This window comes from Ursus arctos, unplaced genomic scaffold (genome assembly GCF_023065955.2).
Source record: "Ursus arctos isolate Adak ecotype North America unplaced genomic scaffold, UrsArc2.0 scaffold_19, whole genome shotgun sequence".
In the NCBI taxonomy this organism is placed as follows: Eukaryota; Metazoa; Chordata; class Mammalia; order Carnivora; family Ursidae; genus Ursus; species Ursus arctos.
The window spans coordinates 45,622,340-45,641,525 of NW_026622863.1; the positions used below are offsets into that span (position 1 = coordinate 45,622,340).

Consider the following 19,186-nt stretch of genomic DNA (forward strand, 5'->3'; position numbering starts at 1 on the left):
CCCTGAGCTCCGTCAGGCCCGGATCACCAATAGACCTGTGCGCCAGAAAGAGCAGGAGCTGCGGAACATGTGTCGAACAAACAAATGAAAGCATTTGTAGAGCTGGGCATAGCTCGAAAGGCCCTGCTGTGGCTTTCTTTCCCTCTGTTCTCTTCGCAGACTGCCCTTGCTGGGCTTGAGGACAGACAGAATCGCCTTTTCCTTCACGTTTGTCCCAGGCTGGGCACAATACTTGGAGCTTCCTAAAATGACACATGTCATATCCCCCAGCTTTGGGGTTTGGGAGCAAGGAGGGCAGGGCCACACCTCAGCTGTTTCCTGGTGCCGCCTCATGTATCTGCTGGGGGAGGGAGGCACTTAAATATGGGAAGGCAGCTGTATTTCCACTCCCGCATCTTCTCCCTCCCAGTTTTGGCTCCTGATGCCCAAAGCTGAGCTTTGACAGTTATCTTCCTTTGGCTTTTTCTCCTAGGACTTTGAATGTGGAAATGATGTGGAACTCTCCTTCACCAAGAATGGGAAGTGGATGGGCATTGCCTTCCGAATCCAGAAGGAAGCCTTGGGGGGTCAAGCCCTCTACCCTCATGTCCTGGTGAAGAATTGTGCGGTGGAGTTCAACTTTGGGCAGCGGGCAGAGCCCTACTGTTCTGTCCTCCCAGGCTTCACTTTTATCCAGCACCTTCCCCTGAGTGAACGGATCCGGGGCACTGTCGGACCAAAGAGCAAGGCAGAGTGTGAGGTGAGTGGGCCTGGAAGACCGAATTGGAGGCCACCTCTACAGAGTCATGTTGTTGCCAAAGCAGAGGGGAGACGCTGCTGCCAGGTGGTTAGAGCAGCACAGCCTCTCGGCCGAGGGAGCAACCTTGAGGCCTTGGAGCCAGGGGCCTCTTCCTCCAGGCGTCCCACGGCTGGGAGAGAGAGGGGAGTGTGGTGGGTGTGGCTTGGGCTGAAGGGGGAGGGGCTGAGGTGAGAGACCTAAATCTTGGAAAGGTTCCGGAAGGAAGTTATCACATGGCTTCTTCCACACTGCTGCTTCGGGGAGGCCAAGACTATCTAAGAACAAAAATGACGATCTTGGGGGGTGATTTGGCTGCAGAAGCTGTACTGGTGAGCTTTGCTCTGAAAACGATGTTTTTTTAGATACATAAATGATTTTATGTTTATTTAAAAAAAACTAAACGTGAAGACCTAGTTTCCCATAATTCTGCTGTCTGCAAATAAGTTCATAGTTTTCGAGTTTATGCTGTCCTTTTTGCTGTGCTGGGTGCCTGTTTTATACACATGCACTTGTAATTGAGATCATAAAGCATTTTGATATCCTCCCTTTTTCACTCAACATTATTTTGTGAGCTTTATCCCACTACATGAAACCCTCTTTTTAGACTCATTTTTAATGGTTTCACAAACAAATTGTTCCCCTCTTGGTAGGCATTTAGGTCGTATCTAGTGTTTGCCAAATTCCAAATGTACTAAATAAATACCATGCTTGACCTCCTGTGTATGGTCTGACCCCTTCTCGTGGCTGCTACATGTACCATTCCCAGCGTATAACCCTCTCTGGGCTTTTCCCTGTCAGAAGCCGCTTAATCCTGCCTGGACAGAAATGTAAATATTCACAATAACAGCACTTAATTTTGTGCTTGCCCCATGCGAGGCCCTCTGTTAAAGAGTCTGGCACCCCTCATGTCTTTGAACCCCAGCAGCAATACCGTGAGGACGACACTGTTATTGCTTCTGTTTTCCAGAGGCAGCCACGAGGTTGAATTACTCTTGAGGTCACCAGTGAGTGAGGGTGGTGCCAGGCTGCGATGCCACCCACTGCTACTGCTTCAGGGTCCCTATTTGTCCCTTTCTTGTAGATTCTGATGATGGTGGGCCTGCCCGCTGCCGGTAAGACCACATGGGCCATCAAACATGCAGCTTCCAACCCCTCCAAGAAGTACAACATTCTGGGTACCAATGCCATCATGGATAAAATGCGGGTAAGGTTGGTCCCTGGTCTCTCCATATCCACCCCCACCCCTGAATGCTACCCTGCAGCCAGAACCACCCACCTCTTCACCACCCTCTGCCCGCAGGTGATGGGCCTACGCCGGCAGCGGAACTATGCCGGCCGCTGGGACGTCCTGATCCAGCAGGCCACCCAGTGCCTCAACCGCCTCATCCAGATTGCTGCCCGCAAGAAGCGCAACTATATCCTAGATCAGGTACTACTGGTACCCCCGTCATGCCCCAGGAAAGGGAAGGGGCCTGCTGGATGCCTTGTCCCTTTATTTTTTTCCCCATAAAACTCTGGGACTACAGCGCCGATCAGAGAGTCAGTCAGCCATACATGATGACACAGTCCCAGACGTAGCTCAGGCTCTTAGCAGCCCAAAAAAACATCGTCAGGTAAGAGCTATTCAGTGAAACGGAAGGGACATGGATTTCTGAGCCGGAACACTCTGGGCTTGAATCTGACTCTGCTACTTCCTAGCTGCGCGCCTGTGGTCAGCTGACTTCATCCTCCAGATCTCAGTCTCCTGGCGTGTAAAATAGAGATCGTAATGGTGCCCATGTAACACATGATCTGGCCCATAGTACCTGGAGATTGTTACTAATTACTCTACAAAATAGGTATGTCCCAGCTTCTGTTAGCATGTTTTTATGACTGTTGGGTACGTATCTAAGTCATATATTTTCTGGCAGTTAAGAGGAAGGCTCTTAGCATCAAATGATCTGAGAACCTTTGAAATTAAGCCAGAATTTTGTATGTAGGCACAGGTATGTCCTTTAAAAAAACTCAAAAAAACTGGACAGTTTTGAGTTAGGATAGGAAGATCATCCATGGCTTTCAGCATTCTCAAAAGGATGAGGGACCCAAACATGGTTAAGGAAGGATCCCTGTCCCAGAGTAATGAGTTCCTCGTGTTTACCACCTGTGAGATGTCATTCTTGACGTCCTGAAGGCTTTCTCAAGTAGCAGATCCTGTATTTGGGGACCTATGAACAAGCCTCTGCTCCCCTTAGCCTTGCACTTGTGCTTTCTTAAAAACCTGTGAGTGCAAATGTGTAACCTGAATAGCGCCCCCACCCTGGCAGCCTTATAGGGTGCCTTCATACATGTAGCCCTGGATACTTGGCTCTCATGAATTCAGAGTTCCTGATGAGGGTAGAGCTGGTGGTGGTGACAGGCTTGTCAGAAAGGTGGTTGGAAACTCCAGGGAACCAAGTTGGCTTTGCATTAGAAGCGAGCATCTTATACAAAACAATTGAGCAGGAGCTGCCAGGCTGGTGGACAGTGGAGATTTGGGGAGAGTGGTGCACTCAGCATGGACTCTCTGTGCCCCTTCCCTATATCTTGCCCTAAGCATCTCTTCCATCTGGCTGTTCCCGAGTTACATCCTTTTCATAATAAACCAGTAAGCTGCTTTTTACAGTGGAAGAAATGAGGCCTCAGCCAACATTTGAAAAGAACACATAATAAGAAACTAGTTCTTTTTTTAAATAATTTTTAAAAGATTTTTTACTTATTATAGAGAGGGAGCACACAAGTTGGGGGAAGGGCGGAGAGAAAAGCTGACTTCCCTCTGAGCGCCAAGCATGATGTGATGTGGGGCTCGATTTCATGACCCTGAGATCATGACCTGAGCCGATATCAAGTCAAACGCTTAACCAACTGAGCCACCCAGGTGCCCCCCCCCCCAAAAAAAATTAGTTCTTAAAAAGAAAAAAAACTATTAGCTGGTAATAATTCTTTATGATAGACAAATTAAAGGATCTTGCCAAGCAGTTATGTATTGAGAGTGGCATTCTTCATGTGATGGTGGAGATGTGAGATTCGCTCTGGGTATTGCTTTTCTGGAAGGTGGATCTAAAAAGGTGTACTTTCCTCCACTGAGCAATAGTCATAGGATTGAGCCCTGAAGACTTCCGTTTGTAAAGAACATGATCCCATAATACTAAACTTTGATTTAAAAAAACCTCATTGAGCTAATGAAAACAAAACAAAGCAAAACACAGTTGAGCACAGGATAATCTAAGAGTCACCCAGGGTTACTGCCCCAGCTCAGCCCCATTCATGATGCATACAGCCAACCTTCTCCACCTTTAAAAGACTTTGTTTTTTCTTTTTTTTTCTTTTTGCTTTTTCTTTTTTCTTTTTCTTTTTTTTGTTTTGTTTTGGTTTTGGTTTTTTTAGACTTTATTCTTAGGGTGCCTGGGTGGCTCAGTCAATTAAGCATCTTCCTTCAGCTCAGGTCATGATTCCAGGGTTCTGGGATCGAGTCCCACATCGGACTCCCTGCTGGGCTGGGATCCTGCTTCTCCCTCTGCCCCTCCTGCTCGTGCACACTCGCTCACTCTCTCCAATAAATAAATAAAATCTTTAAAAAAATAAAAATTTTATTATTAACCCCTATACCCAATGTGGGCCTTAATTTATAACCCTGTCATTAGCAGTCACGTACTCTGCCAACTTAGCCAGCCAGGTATCCCAAAGACTTTGTTTTTTTAAACAAGCCTCACTTTTCCCCATTCTTCTTGCCAGGGCATTTTGAAATTGTGGTCCAGCTTGGCCTCAGTGGGACTCTGGGTCCTGAAAAGTAGAGAACAGTGGTCTTTTAACACTCAGAGGATTCCTTGTTTGGATACCAAGAAGTATTCCCTGCCTCCCACCCCCACCCCCCACCCCCAGTTTGCTGGATAAATCATCTGTGAAGCCCATTTCAAATATGTGGCCCAGTGGAGGATTATAGTCCTAGGGTAGATGGTCTTAACATGTGTTCAGCATTTCAAAGTGGGCTTTCCCTGGAAGTCAGACCCCCAGCATCTCAGCCGGCACAGAACAGCTGAGCTCTGTAAAGACTTACTGTTGGCCTTCTCTGCCTGTGCTCGTTTATTCAGGGACGGGGTCCAGGGCTGTACCAGGTGCACCTGTGCTCTTCAGGGCTGCTGGCCTCCTGGTGGAGGGACTTGCCGGTCAGGCCAGATGACCCAGGCCAGCAGGGAGGCAAAATAATCTAACCTCCAAAGGAGGGGGAGGAGGGTTCTCGGATTAACCGCAGATTTGAGGATTGACTTGGGGCCTGAAGCTGTAGGTTATTCAGGCCTTGGAAGAGGTCTAAAGCCAGTGGTTTGACCTGTTTTTGGCTTAAGCCCCAAAAATGGGTTCCAGAAAACCCTGGAGGTAGGATGTAGGATTCAGAGTAGACCCCTGGCCAGATGCCAGCACCTCCCACTCCACCAGCTTGGACGGTGATAAGGGGTGAGTTGATGCATAGCTGTCTCCTGAGCTAGCTAGAACTCCCATAGCAGAGCAGTACAGCAGGCAAAGTTCCTGCAGTCCCAGGATCTCAGCTCAGGGCTGTCTTCTCCCTTTTCCTCTGATTTGTCCTGGGTGGTCAGACCTCCCCACATTTGGCCGTCCTGGCTCTCCTATGTAGGTTGGCCTCAGAAATGCTCATCCTTGAGAGGGAAGGAGAAAGAGGCTGTCTAAGCCAGTATTCTGCCTTCGGCCAGGATCCCAGCCTCTGTCCTAGGATGTGTCTCATTGAGCACAAGCTCTCAGGTGTGTAGGGGCCTGGACCTATGTTTCAGGATGACTTGAGTCCTCTTGAGATCATGGGGGTGTCATAGCTGTGGGATATCTGAGCAGGGCAAGAAAAAAATGGACCAAAGGGGAAGCTGAGGCCTCATCTGGGAAAGGAACCTATTTAAAGTTTGCAGTCGGTTTACTGGTAGAACTGGCCTCTGCTGACTTCCCAGAAAGTCGCAGCCAGGAATGGTGGGGGCTGTATTGGAAAATTAGGAAAGCTTTCTGGAGGTGGGGTGTCTGGCCAGGACATGGACGATGGTAAAAAGAGTTGGAGACTTTGTCCTGAGGGCAGTGGGGAACCATGGTCATGTTTTCATCAGAGAGGGACATGGCTTACTTTGCCTGGCTGGTGAAAGGCTGAAGAGAAAGGGGAACAGAAAGATAGGAGGCCACATCGCTTCAAGTGCTCTTTGGGGTCCTTTCTTACCCGTGGAAAGCCTCTGGAACGAGCTCCTGCCTGGCCTGTCCCTGGCCCACCATGGAGCTTCGAGATGGGGCAGGAGCAGGAGCTGTCCTGGAGGCTTTGAGAAGCCCTCTGCAGGGCCTTGTGTGAGAGCCCCAGACAACCCTCAGAGTCGAGACTGCAGGCTAGGAGTTCCCTTCGGGCTCTAACAGCCCAGAGCCAGGCCAGGCAGTGAGCAGAAGCAGGGCTGGATGTGACAGCGCAGCCAGCCCCACCTCAGTCGGCAGGACGTGTGGTTCCAAGTCCTGCTTTGCATCCCTGTTGACAAGTGCCATGCCTTCACATGAGACAGAAACCTAGGGCTAAGAGTAGAGGCCCAGAGTAAACCGCCTCCTGTTGGCAGGCGTTGGGAGAGGGAGGTATTTCTCTTCTCCACCTTCCCCGTCACCAGAACCCCAGCCTGTTCCGTTGCTGGCACTCCAGCCAGTTCTCTTGCTACATGTGTGGTTCCTTCCACTGGGTTTACCTCACCCGCACCCAGAGTGAGCTCTTTTGTCCCCGGCTTTAAATGGGCTCCTCTGGGGTCCAGCCAGGTTTCTCTCCCTGCGAGCCTGACCCTGTTGAGCTCTGCATGGGGGACAGTGGGACTCTCACAGAACTCAGGCTGTGAACAGCCTACTGTATTTCTCCCTCATTCCCCTGGACCCCCACCCACCAGAACTACCCACATAGCTTCTTGGAGAAGCCCAACTCCTGTCCTTTGGCCCACATTGCTAGGGACCGGGGATAGCCAGGGAACACAGACAGCCCCAGACCTTCTTAGAGTCAGCATCTTCAGGGTGGGACTGGGAGAAGCAGGAGCTGGGCAGAGGGATCCCACACAGCTGGAAAAGCTGACCTAGCTGTTGTGCTGGTCTCCTAGCAACAGCCACCAGCAGCCCCCAGTGACCAGAGCAGTGCTGGGCCGGCCTAAGGGCTCTGACCTCACTGTGTTTGCTGTAGCAACAGCCACCAGCAGCTAAACTCCCTTTCCTCCAGGAAGCCAAGCATTTGCATTTCTGCTGGCCTGGTTCAGACACTCTTCTTCCCTTCCCCAAGCCCAGGAATAAGGGGAGGGAGAGGCAGTCTTAAAAACCCTCGCCAATTGTGTCCTCAGCACCTCCGTTCCAGAGTGTCTGAGGAACTATCCCTCTGAGTCTAGCCACTTCCTGGGACGGGCCAGCTCTCATTAGGAGCACAGTCTGCTCCGTCCCCTCTCCCCCCATCCCGCCAAGACGCAAGGACTAGCCCTCTTTTTTTTTTTTTTTTTTTTAAGATTTTATTTATTTATTTGACAGAGATAGCGAGAGAGGGAACACAAGCAAGGGGAGTGTGAGAGGGAGAGGCAGGCTTCCCACCGAGCAGGGAGCCTGATGTGGGGCTCGATCCCAGGACCCTGGGATTATGACCTGAGCCGAAGGCAGAGGCTTAACAGCTGAGCCACCCAGGCGCCCCAGGAACTAGCCCTCTTGACAGCATTGCTTCTCTTCTCTGTCCCTTGTCAGCACATTGACAGGGCATGTCTGCCCGTTGGAAAACCCCTGGGAGGTATTTACCCCTGTCCTTGGGGTTTGAGGCAGTCAAAATAGGATCACTTCTTATGGGCGAGAACCGTGGAATTTGTTGTCCACAGAATGGTTTAGGGCCACAGTCACTATGACTTTTGTGCCAGGAGAAAACCTCATTATTTAGCTGGAGGAGGCCAGATTTTGTCTTGCTATGATCAGATGCCACCTTCTGCTTTGCTTTCAGGAATGAGTCCAGGAAGAGCAGTGGGGAGAGGGACTTTTCCTCTGTAACCTGATGTGCCTCTTAACCATCTGTGGCCCAAGGCCTCTCCATGGGCCAGTCCTCAGGGCCCAGATCACAGCAGGGATGTGTGCTTGCGGCATACACGGTCCTCCTCCCCATCCTTGCAGGGTGGGACATTTTCCCCAGGGAACAGGGAAGAACATCCCCGCCTGGTGTGTGTTAGGACCAGGGGTCTGATAGGTTTAGAGAACAGCTGCACCCACCGCCCAGATCTCCCAGCAGATGTGCACTGGGGTCCCTGGCCTCTGGCTGACTCACAGCCCAGCTTCCTGTTCCGTGTCTTGGGAGAGGATCTCTTGTGACTTGTCTTCTCTTCGAATTCAACTTTCCTTGGTGCATTCCATTGGGAAGTTTCTCCTGGGACAGTGTCAGTCCTGTTGGCCCTATTTTCAGATCCACCCTATGTGTGTTGACTTGGAACTTTCCCTGCCCCCTCCCTGCCACATGCCAGACATTTTCACATCTGCATATCCTCACCAGAGCCAGAAGGAGGGTGATCTGATCCCTGTCTTTCAGATGAAGAAATTTGAGATGCAGGCTAATTAGGTGACTTGTCTACAGTCTCACAAATAGTAGAAGACACAGCTGGGCTTTCAGCTGCGAGCTTCTTCCCCAAAGCCTATGTTCTCTCTACCCTGTCTCACTGTCCCTGCCTTCTTCTTCTTTTTTTTTTTTTTTCTTTCTTTTTTAAGATTTTATTTATTTATTTAGAGTGTGAGCAAGGGGAGGGGGAGAGAGAATCCCAGGTGGACTCCAGGCTGAGCACAGAGCCTGACTTGGGGCTCAGTCTTAAAACCCTGAGGTTATGACCTGAGCCAAAACCAAGAGTCTGATGCTTAACCGATGGAGCCACCCAGGCGCCCCTGTCCATGCCTTTCTGATGGGAAGTCGCTGTCGCCCGATCTTCCCCAGGTGTGGATTGCTTCACCTCTGCTTTACGGTGAGGCTGACCGTGGCACACCTCCCTCCCCAGTAACGGCCATAACAACAGTGGCTCCCGGTTGTTGACTGTTGGCTGTGAGCCAGGCCCTGGGCTAACCAAGGGCTTTTACCCACACGAACTCCTGCAGTCTTAGTAGCGACTGTCTGACATTCATACTGTTCTCCCTTTTCAGGGCTTGAGACTTATGACATACGCAGTACGTTGATTTTACAGACAAGTAGGCTAAGTGGCACTTGTTCACCCAGGGCCACTCGGGTGTGACCTGAGCAAGTCAGATTAGCGCTGGGGTGTGCCAGGCCACTCCTCCACACACACACACACACACACACTGCCTGCCTCCGTCAGGACGGCTCCCGTACCGGAGGCTGCCTCAGGACCCCCGCTCATGGACTTCGCACGCCGGGACAGTTGCTCTTTCATCTGTTTCCACTCCGTCCTCACCAGCCCTGGCAGGGAGGCTCTTCATCTCTGTTTTACAGATGAAGCAACTATACGGACTGGCCAGAGTGAGTTAATGGCCACACTAGGACTTGACCCTGGGCTTTTCCACCCTGCCAGGCTGTTGCTTCAAAATACAGTATTTTTTGTGTGCATGCCCCTTTACGTGTTCCCCGCTGTGGCTTCTTGAGTCTCTGTCAGAGCCTCTAAAAGTTGTTCAAAGGCAGGTATTCTTCATCACTCTAGTTGTGTTGAGTGTCTAAGTTTGGATAGGGTGGATACCTGTATGGGTGTCTGGGTCCCAGGGCGGGTTTGGAAATTCCAGTAGCATCCAGGTGGTTTTGGTGTATGGGCTAAATCCCGGGGAGCCCTGGCGTGCCACAGGTCTGGGCCCCAGTTCCAAAGGGCCCGGCATGTAGGAGGTTCTCTGTAAGTGGAAGTTGTTGGCAACTGCTGCTCTTGGTCAGGGGTGCTCTAGAGCACCACTTGGTGCCCGCACCACCCAGGACGCACCGCACCTGTGCATCACCTGGAGGAAGGGAGCAGAACGTTAGCAAAACTGCAGTTGGGAAAAGCACCGGCTCTCCCCTTGCCCAGCTCCCTGGTTAAAAGCCCGTGGTTGGGGCTGATGCTTTAGAGAAGAACTGAGGAAATAAAAGAACCACAGTGTTGATGACAAGAGTCTACACGGCTGTCAGAAAGGGCTGGCTAATATGGCAACCATTCTGTAAATATTATGTAGCCATTAAAAGAGAACACTGGCATGGGAAAATGTTAGGGAAACGTTAAGTGAAAAAGCCTTCAGGAGAATACATAGCATGATTCTACTGTTATTTTATTTATTTATTTATTTTTGCTTGTTTGTTGTTTTTTTAAAGATTTTATTTATTTATCTGAGAGAGAATGGTGGGTAGGGCCAGAGGGAGGAGGAGAAGCAGACTCCCCGCTGAGCAGGGTGCCCGATACAGGGCTCAGTCCCAGAACCCCGGGACTATGACCCGAGCCGAAGACAGCTGTTCAACGACTGAGCCACCCAGGCGCCCTTCCAATTGTGTTAAAAATCACACAGATCTGGGGCGCCTGGGTGGCACAGCGGTTAAGTGTCTGCCTTCGGCTCAGGGCGTGATCCCGGCATTGTGGGATCGAGCCCCACATCAGGCTCCTCCGCTATGAGCCTGCTTCTTCCTCTCCCACTCCCCCTGCTTGTGTTCCCTCTCTCGCTGGCTGTCTCTGTCTCTGTCAAATAAATAAAATCTTTAAAAAAAAAAAAAATCACACAGATCTGTGCTGGCTTCAGCAGCACGTACACCAAAATTGGAACGATAGAGAGAAGATCAGCATAGCCCCTGCGCAAGGATGACCCCCAGATCCGTGAAGCGTTCCGTAGTTTGACTGTAAACACTTCCCATGTGTACCTCTGAGATTCTCCCAGCATGACTCAAAGTAAATGCTTTAAGAAAGAAAAAAAATTACACAGTTCTTTTTAGAAATGCATGAATTCAGTACAGGTTATCTCTGGGAAGGACTGGCAGTAAGCAGATGAAGGGATTCTTACTGTAAATTCTTACTCTGCCTTGTACTCTGAAGTTTTTACCATGAGCCTGTGTTACTTTTAGAATTGGGGGGAGGACGTAAGGTGGCATACCAAGAACAAATAAGGGTTAAAAGCCCAACTGCTGGGAACCCCTTGTCCTGTGACTGTCAGCAGCCACTATCCCAAGTCCATTTTCGGAGGATGGGCTCAAGAATCTTAAAAGCACAAAAAGAGCAGTCTCCTGAGTTTTTCTGCTTAGGAGAACTAGTGTGCTTTTCTCAGTTTCTGGCCTACATAATACTTGACAGAGGAAAAACCCAAGTCATAATGTACCATCTCTTGCCTCTTCTGTTACCTACCCCTAGACAAATGTTTATGGGTCAGCCCAGAGACGAAAAATGAGACCATTTGAAGGCTTCCAGCGCAAAGCCATTGTAATTTGTCCCACTGATGAGGACCTAAAAGACCGGACAATAAAGCGAACCGACGAGGAAGGGAAGGATGTCCCAGATCACGCAGTCCTAGAAATGAAAGGTAGGAGATGAGCGGTTCCCAGGGGACCGGCCACAACAGGGTCCTCCAGAGAAAAGCTCCTTCCACACTCCCTTCCTCCCAGCTCCTGGCTTATTCCTTTTTAGATCTCGTCCATTTTTTCCTTCCTCCTGTTCTTTCCTTCCCTGTCTGCTGCAGCTGTGAATGGAAGAGCTGCAGGCTGTCTCTTGGGGCATGGTTTTCAGACCGGGGTAGGATGAGGGAGAGGATGTATGGGAGCAGACACCAAGAGACCCGCACAGTCACTGCCTCTGGCACCCACCAGTGGGGTACTGAGCTGGCCTCCTGCTCCTCTGTAGAAATAAGGATGCTGATTCCACCTGCCTGGGGAAGGCTGGAGGGAGTGTTTATATTTGGTGGGGCTTAGGCCACCTGTTCAGAAGAGAGAGAGGAGGGTCTTTGTTTACTCCTGATAATTATCAGAGAGGTTGAGACCCTTTCTCGCTCTGTCACTCCTCCCTTCTCCAGTCTCCTTTCTGGCAGGCCAGTGTCCTGGGGGTGTAGGGAATCAGACCACGGAAGGTCCTGACCTCTCCCTGTTCCCTCTGGGGCCCTGCCTTCTTCCTAGCCAACTTCACATTGCCAGACGTCGGGGACTTCCTGGACGAGGTGCTGTTCATTGAGCTGCAGCGGGAAGAAGCAGACAAGTTGGTGAGACAGTACAACGAGGAAGGTCGCAAGGCTGGGCCACCCCCTGAAAAGCGCTTTGACAACCGAGGCGGTGGTGGCTTCCGGGGCCGCGGGGGTGGTGGCGGCTTCCAGCGCTATGACAACAGAGGCCCACCAGGGGGGAACCGAGGAGGCTTCCAGAACCGAGGGGGCGGCAGCGGTGGAGGAGGCAACTACCGAGGAGGTGAGACATCTCAAACAGAGATCTCTCGGCTTTTGGCTCCCGGGGCAGGGTTGGGCTTTGTGACTGCTTACTCAGTCAGCAGGTGAAATTTCCCTAGCAGCAGCTGTGGCCTGAATTCTGGTGGAGAACCGCAGTGAGTCCAGCTCTGGGCCCTTAGGGGAACTCTCCCACTGTCCTGCTTCCCTTGGGTGTTGCTCCTGAAGCCTGTGCCCCTTTGCAGGTCACTCTGGTGTCATTTTTGCAGCTCTTCCCTGCCATCTGACCATAAGCTCCTTAAGAAGAGCAGCCAAAAAAAAAAGAACAGCAGCCAGACTGAGTTTACTGCCAGTCTTGGGTTCCACCTCAGGACCTAGCGCAAGACAAATGTTTTGGTGTTTGGTGTTAAAAACAAATAGAGAAGTGGGCTGAAAGAGGCTAATTTGCTCAAGATTTGCCCAGCTGAATCCAGAGCTAGGACCACGTGGTCTGTCACTAAGTTCTGCTGTCTCTGAAGCAAAGTGTATGATCATGATTTAACTAGCACGCCCAACTCTGTTTCATTGTTGTGCTGAATAGTTCGGAGACACAGCCATGACCCAGACAGACATATCGGCCTATAGTGACAGTCCAGAGGGCTTCTGGGCTGAGTGGCAAAGCCTTGCATTAGTGTGAGCTTGGGTGACACCTGATCCAGCCTGGGAGGGAGCAGGCTCAGGAAAGGCTTCCCGAGACACCAGTGTCTAGGCTGAGGTCCAGAGACCGGTGGGAATTGGCAGGGGGAAGGGTTCTGGGCCCAGCCACAGCTGCTCAAGGGCTTAGGAGAGACTGACCCATTTGACCAAGCCTGGGTGCTTAGTTTCCCTCTTCCGGTTTGTTCAACAGCTGTCGGGATGCTGGGGACACGGTAGAAATCCAAACAGCCCTGGTCCCAAGCTCACAGTCCGGTGGGCAAGACAAGCGTGTCAGCAGACAGTGATGACTGAGTTATCAGGGCCACACGGGGGGCATGCCCGGGGTCTGGGGAGACCCAGAGTGGAGCCCTGCTCCCGAGGGTCACCAGTTCAGAGTGACAGGGCCTCTCCCCTGGCTTTTCCGACGCAGGCTTCAACCGCAGCGGAGGTGGTGGCTACAACCAGAACCGCTGGGGTAACAACAGCCGGGATAACAACAACTCTAACAACCGAGGCAGCTACAACCGGGCTCCCCAGCAACAGCCGCCACCCCAGCAGCCGCCACCGCCGCAGCCACCACCCCAGCAGCCGCCACCACCACCCAGCTACAGCCCTGCTCGGAACCCACCGGGGGCCAGCAGCTACAACAAGAATAGCAACATCCCCGGCTCAAGCGCCAATACCAGCACCCCCACTGTCAGCAGCTACAGCCCTCCACAGGTGAGAGAATGTACGTGCGTGTGCAAGGCCAGAGGAGGTGGATCCGGGCAGTGGCCAACAGATGCTCTGGCCACGGCTCTCCACTCTTCCCTCCAATCCTGCCCTTCTTCCTGGCAGTGCTTTTGACTGCAGTGGACCATAGACATTCCTCCCAGACCCAGATAAATCGGGAACCGACCGTTCTCCGCCCTTCACGCTCGTGTGCTAGGAGTGTTGGCTGCTCCAGCAAGTGCATTTCTCTCAGTGGTGTCGCTGGCCTCCACTGAATCCCCAGGAAGGCACTTGATTGGAGTTACTTTTGCCTATGCTGGCAGAGGCTGACCCCCTTATCTCCAGCACATGGAGACAGGCCCTAAGCTTGGGAGGTCTTGTCTGGTGTCCTGAGAGCTTCACTCTGGAGCAGCTCCTGGCTCAGTTCCAGTTCTCCAAAAGCCGGTGCTCAAGCTCTGGAATGCACAGGCCCCATTAACCAGAGCAGTCCACAGCCGTTTCCTGAGCGCCTTCCACATGCCAGACCTGGGGACAGCTGCCAAGAGACAGATGAATGGCTCCCAGTCCTGGTCTAACCAGAATGTTTCCTAGAACAGGATGGGTAGGCACGGATTCAAACCCCAGCCCCACAACATCTCGGTTCTGTAACTTTGCACAAACAGTTACACCTCTCTGGACCTCATGTTCTTTATAAAAGACTATAGAGTTGTTAGTAGAACTCATTTGCGAGGTTTGTTGTGAGGGATGGGTGGTATTTTAGTTTTGTGGGTAAGGCTCTGGGACTAGACAGACCGGAGGTCAAGTCCCAGCTCCACCACTTTTTACTGTGTGACTTGGGTCCACTCATTTCACCTCCCTGAGCTTCAACTTCCTTCTCTGTAAAATGAGGCTAGTGGAACGTGCCTCACAGAGTTGATGGGGGAATTAGAGGGGTTAGTGATATGGTCTGCACGTGGGAAGCACTTGGGAAATTCCTACCACTGTTCTCAGCAAATCTTCCCAAAACAACTACCACCATTTGTGGCGTGCCCAGTGGCTTGTGCACTCAAGCTGCCTGAATACGCAAGGCAATCGGAAGGGGTAGTTCTGTTGTAATTCTCATTTACAGGGGGAAAGAAAAGCAGTGGAATTTCAGGAGATGCTGTGTGCCTTGCTCCCCCAGGATCTTAGAGCTGGGAGTAGAGTCCAGAACACAACCCTGTTCCCTTCCCTGTCCCACCATGTCACAGAGCTGACCCATTTCCTCAGCCCTCAAACAGCCACCACCAGGGAAGTTCCTTTGTGGCCTGCTGCTTACAAAGGCCCTTCCTCCATCCCAGCTGAGCTGTTTCACAGCGTCCTGGTTTTTTTCCCCCCACTTTCCAGCCGAGTTACAGCCAGCCACCCTACAACCAGGGAGGTTACAGCCAGGGCTACACAGCCCCGCCACCTCCACCTCCACCACCACCTGCCTACAACTATGGGAGCTATGGCGGCTACAACCCGGCTCCTTACACCCCGCCGCCGCCCCCCACCGCACAGACCTACCCTCAGCCCAGCTATAACCAGTATCAGCAGGTAGGTGCCAGACTCGGGGTGGAGGCGTGGGGGGAGGTACGCATAAAGAGACTTCAGGAGACCCGCATGGTTGTGTATTCCCAGACCGGAGTCCCTGTTTATTCCTACAGAGGTGGGCTGGCCTTAGGCTGGCATTCACCGGATGTAGCCATTCCATTTGGTGAACACTTCTGCACTGGCTGCTAAGTAACTGGTATCCAAACCTCTTCTTCCCGGTGAAGCCACCAAATGGCATAGCAGGGCCTCCAGATCCTGCTTCAGCACCATGGCCAGTGTCCGTTCCCCTTGGCCATCATATCTGTTAAGTGTTTTGAATATGGTGTCTACCTATACCTGAAAGGACATTAGGTTGGCAAGCCAAGAGGTCTGGGCTTCAGTCCCTGACTCCCCACCCACGTGGCATTGGGTCAGTCACTTGTCCTCCCAAGGGACCTTGATTTCGCTGTCAGGGGACCCATGTGTTGGCTATTGTCGGTGCACTCAATCTCTGCCCTGGGTGAGAGTGGGGTCAAGACGGGAGCCAAATGTGGGTGTGGGTAAGGGCAACATGGTGCTCTTGGTTTCTCTCTCCAGTATGCCCAGCAGTGGAACCAGTACTATCAGAACCAGGGCCAGTGGCCACCATACTACGGGAACTACGACTACGGGAGCTACTCCGGGAACACACAGGGAGGCACAAGCACACAGTAGCCAGTGTGCTCCGGAGGCCCCTGCCGGCTTCCTCCACCAGCGCCCACCTCGGCCCCCTCGTCTACCCACACTGGGTCCTGTGGTGCTGGGGGACAGGTCATCCCAGGGCTGCCTCCTTTCAGCCCACTGCCTCCCCTCTGAGGGGCTTCTTCCCCAACACAGGGCCGGGCATTTTTCTCTGGATTCAAACAGGCAACAATGACCTTTTATTTTTTGTTTGTCCCCTTACCTTCTTCCTCCCCCTCCTCCTCTTCTTCCTCCTCTCTGCCTCCTTTTTGACTAAAGACGTCCCCCCTCCCCTTGGTCATACAGTGAGGCTACAGTGGCTGAGGGAGGGCCCCCTCTGCCCACCTCTCCCAGCCCTGCTCCAGCCCCTCAGCTTCCCAGACCCTCATGCAGTTGGTTGTACATTCTTCCAGGAGCTGTTTTACTGTCTACTTTTCAGGATTTAAAAAAAAAAAAAAAAAATCAAAAACTTAAAAAAAAACACACACACACACAAAACCCCACAAGTTTAAAAAGCAAAATGCGGAGGGAGGAAGCAGTGACAGATATTTTTTGGTAATTATGCTTTTTTTTTTTAATATTTAGAATTTCTCTTTTTACTGTGGCTGTTGATATTTCATCAGGATAACCATTTCTTTGCTGAGTTCAGGTGACTGAGGAAGAGCCACGCCCTCAAAACAAAACACACACAAAACAAAACCACAGAATCATCTTTAACCTAACTTTTTATACGATGTCTCAGTTTCCCATAACCTTGCACACAAGCTTCTGTGTTGAGTTGAATTGTAACTGCTTTTTGTATTTGGAGAGAGTGTGACTATTGAACTTGAAACCTTTTATTCCGGGCGTCTTGGTAGTTTCTGGTGGGATTAAGCGGGCAAGAGGGAAGAAGGGGAGGTTGGGGGTGGGGGCTCCTTCCCTTCAGAACATGAAATTTCCCCCACCGCCTCCTCTCCAGAGGTCTCCCAGGTGCCAGACCTAAAGGTTTTTCCTACAATGATCCTCTGATTATTTTTACTCCCCCTTGACCCATATGTTTTAACAGGATTTTAACAAACTGCACTTATTAAGAAATGTGTTTGCTTTGTTTTGTTTTCTTTCAATAAATGACATGGCACCTCCTAGCAGGAAGGAAGCAGGGTTGAAACCCTGAAGTGTTACTGCAGTTGGCCTTTAATTGGGATGGGACCTTTTCGCAGGGGACATTATTTACTCATCCGTTAAACACTTACTGAAAGTTTCATGTGCCTGGCCCTGTTTTGGGAGCTGGGGATGCCCCCCTTAAACCTGGGGCTCTCCATTTAAAATCCACTAGTTCATTTTAAAGTGGTTCTCTGGTCCCTGCTCTTTCTGGTCCACTCAGCCCCAAATCTCTCCAGGAATTTGTGACTAGAAGACATGCAGGTCCCTCAGCAGAGGGTGAGGTAGGGCCAACGGGATGCAGACCAGGGCTAGAGTGTCACATTCATCATTGGGTGTGACTGCTCATCCACCCTGGTCCTGGCCTGGGTGCTGGACTTAGGACTGGTCCTACCTGCACTCCTGGATCCAGGCTAGCGGGGATTCCAGGAACTTCTTTATCCAGCCACTGTGTGTTAGGTACTTGCTCTGGGCCTCACTCTTTCCGGGCAGTGCTGGAGATACAGTGTGGTCAGGGCAGCCCTGAGCCCTCCTCTCACAGGTCTACCAGTCCAGAGATAATACAGACTTTTCATCAGATGGTGATAGCACCAAGTGGTCAGCTATGAAAGCCTGAGGGTGGGGAGTGTGGTAAGGGAAGGTGCTCCTGGAGAAGGGAATAATTTTTTAAGTAGCCAGGATAGAAGACTTCATGTTTGCTGTCTCCATATAGCCTAGTATTCTTTCCCAGCAACTGGAGTCATTTTATTCCCTCTGGATATGTGGTGTTCCTGGCCCCTTGTGAGGGACAATGCTGGGCCATAGGAGTGCCAGTTGAGCCCCATCCCTTTCCTTGTAGGAAGTACCTCAGAGCCTTATAAATGGGACACAGGCTCCAAAAGGAGGAAGGCTGGCTAGTTTGAGGTCAGGGATGAGGCATCTGAATGTGAGATGGAGCCAAAATTGGTGGCTGGCTGGGCTAAAAGGGACCCTAGAGTGCCCCTGTCTGCCTGTTCAGGGAGAGCAGGAGGGGAAGGGCCTCAGGTCTCTGGAAAGTCCCCTTCCTTGCTGGTCCACGTGTTGGGCAACAGCACCCTCTGCTGGCCTCTCTGAGTAATCTGTCTTAAACTTAGTTCCCACCTCTCTGTGGCAAATGGGCCTCTAGGTCCCTGATCCTGGCAATGCAAATAGGAAGTTATTTCTCTGCTCCTGTCCACAGTGTCAGGATCATTGCACCAGCTTCCTCACAGATCTCCCTTGCCTCCAGTCCCTTTCCCTCATGCTTTCCCCCCTCCCGCCTGCTACCCGAAGGATAAAAGAGCTCAAGCTACTTAGTGCAGCTTATGAGGCCCTGTGTTCCTGACCCCTGGTGACCTGTCTGGCTTCATATTTTGCTGCTCCCCCTTTGAACTTCAGATCGATGGTTCTGGGGGAGTCACAAATCTCTCAACCAAATGCCATCAACCCCGCTTTGGAAAAAGCACGTGTACATGGAATTTTGCATAAATATTCAAGAGGTTCTCAAATTCTCTGCAGCCCAGTGGTGGCCTTCAAGTTAGAACTTTTTCATTCCCTGAACACCTTGAAGTCTTTGCAGTAACCAGAAAATACCCATGCCTGCTTTGCGCTCTGGGTTTTTGCCTCGCCTTTCCTGCTGCCTGAAACTTTCCTCTTTGGTTCCTGCTCACCTTTCAGGTCTCAGCTTGGATGTCCCCTCCTCCTAGAAGGAAACCTTCCCTGACCCTTTAGGCTGGGGTGGACAGCCCCATCAGAGCCCGGGCCATTCAGGGTGGTCACTTGGGATATGTCTGTCCACTTTGTTGGTAATACACCTGAATGAGTCATTACCCAACACCTAGAGCAGATCAGGACCAGGGTTGTCCCCCTCCACATCTGCAAATTCGTAGGGTCCTGGAACACAGTGGGAAGTTCTATCTGAGCTCACCACCCATCTCATGCTAGCCAGGGGTTGGCTTTGATCACAAGCAAGAAATAAAGCTTAGTAGATATTCTTTGAGGTGGTGAAGGAAAAAGGGATGGATTGGAGACTAAACCAAAGCACAAACCCTCAAGAGGCTCTGGACGGTGGCCATTCAACATTCAACCGTCCATTCCAGAAGTAAGCATGCCAGGTTCTGGTGTCCCAGCAGGGAACAGGTTGACGATGGTTCAGATCCCTCCTGGTGCAATTCCGTAGCAGATCCCATGGGGGCGGGGGGGGGGGGGCGTGGAAGAGCCTCCGGCCCGGGCGCCCTTTACGTTCCCGGCGGCGGGCGGGACCTGAGGGATATGCGCATGCGTAAA

At 51.5% G+C, this 19,186-nt stretch overlaps 1 protein-coding gene and 1 non-coding gene across 6 annotated transcripts in view; both read left to right on the top strand.

Moving 5' to 3' along the window:
• HNRNPUL1 (heterogeneous nuclear ribonucleoprotein U like 1) overlaps positions 1–16,887 on the top strand; it is a 37,004-nt gene extending 20,117 nt beyond the window's left edge. For all 5 annotated transcript variants that reach the window (XM_048223633.2, XM_048223630.2, XM_048223629.2 and 2 more), the window contains exons 8-15: positions 473–739; positions 1,860–1,982; positions 2,079–2,207; positions 11,110–11,278; positions 11,865–12,149; positions 13,230–13,519; positions 14,876–15,067; positions 15,641–16,887. In XM_048223633.2, the coding sequence (XP_048079590.2) occupies positions 473–739; positions 1,860–1,982; positions 2,079–2,207; positions 11,110–11,278; positions 11,865–12,149; positions 13,230–13,519; positions 14,876–15,067; positions 15,641–15,757 (1,572 nt within the window). In that variant the 3' untranslated portion in view covers positions 15,758–16,887. The remainder of the gene's footprint in view (positions 1–472; positions 740–1,859; positions 1,983–2,078; positions 2,208–11,109; positions 11,279–11,864; positions 12,150–13,229; positions 13,520–14,875; positions 15,068–15,640) is intronic.
• On the top strand, positions 10,495–10,601 carry LOC113243657 (U6 spliceosomal RNA). Its single transcript, XR_003312195.1, has one exon. It is a non-coding gene; the product is annotated as a U6 spliceosomal RNA (small nuclear RNA).
• Positions 16,888–19,186: the final 2,299 nt, after the last annotated feature.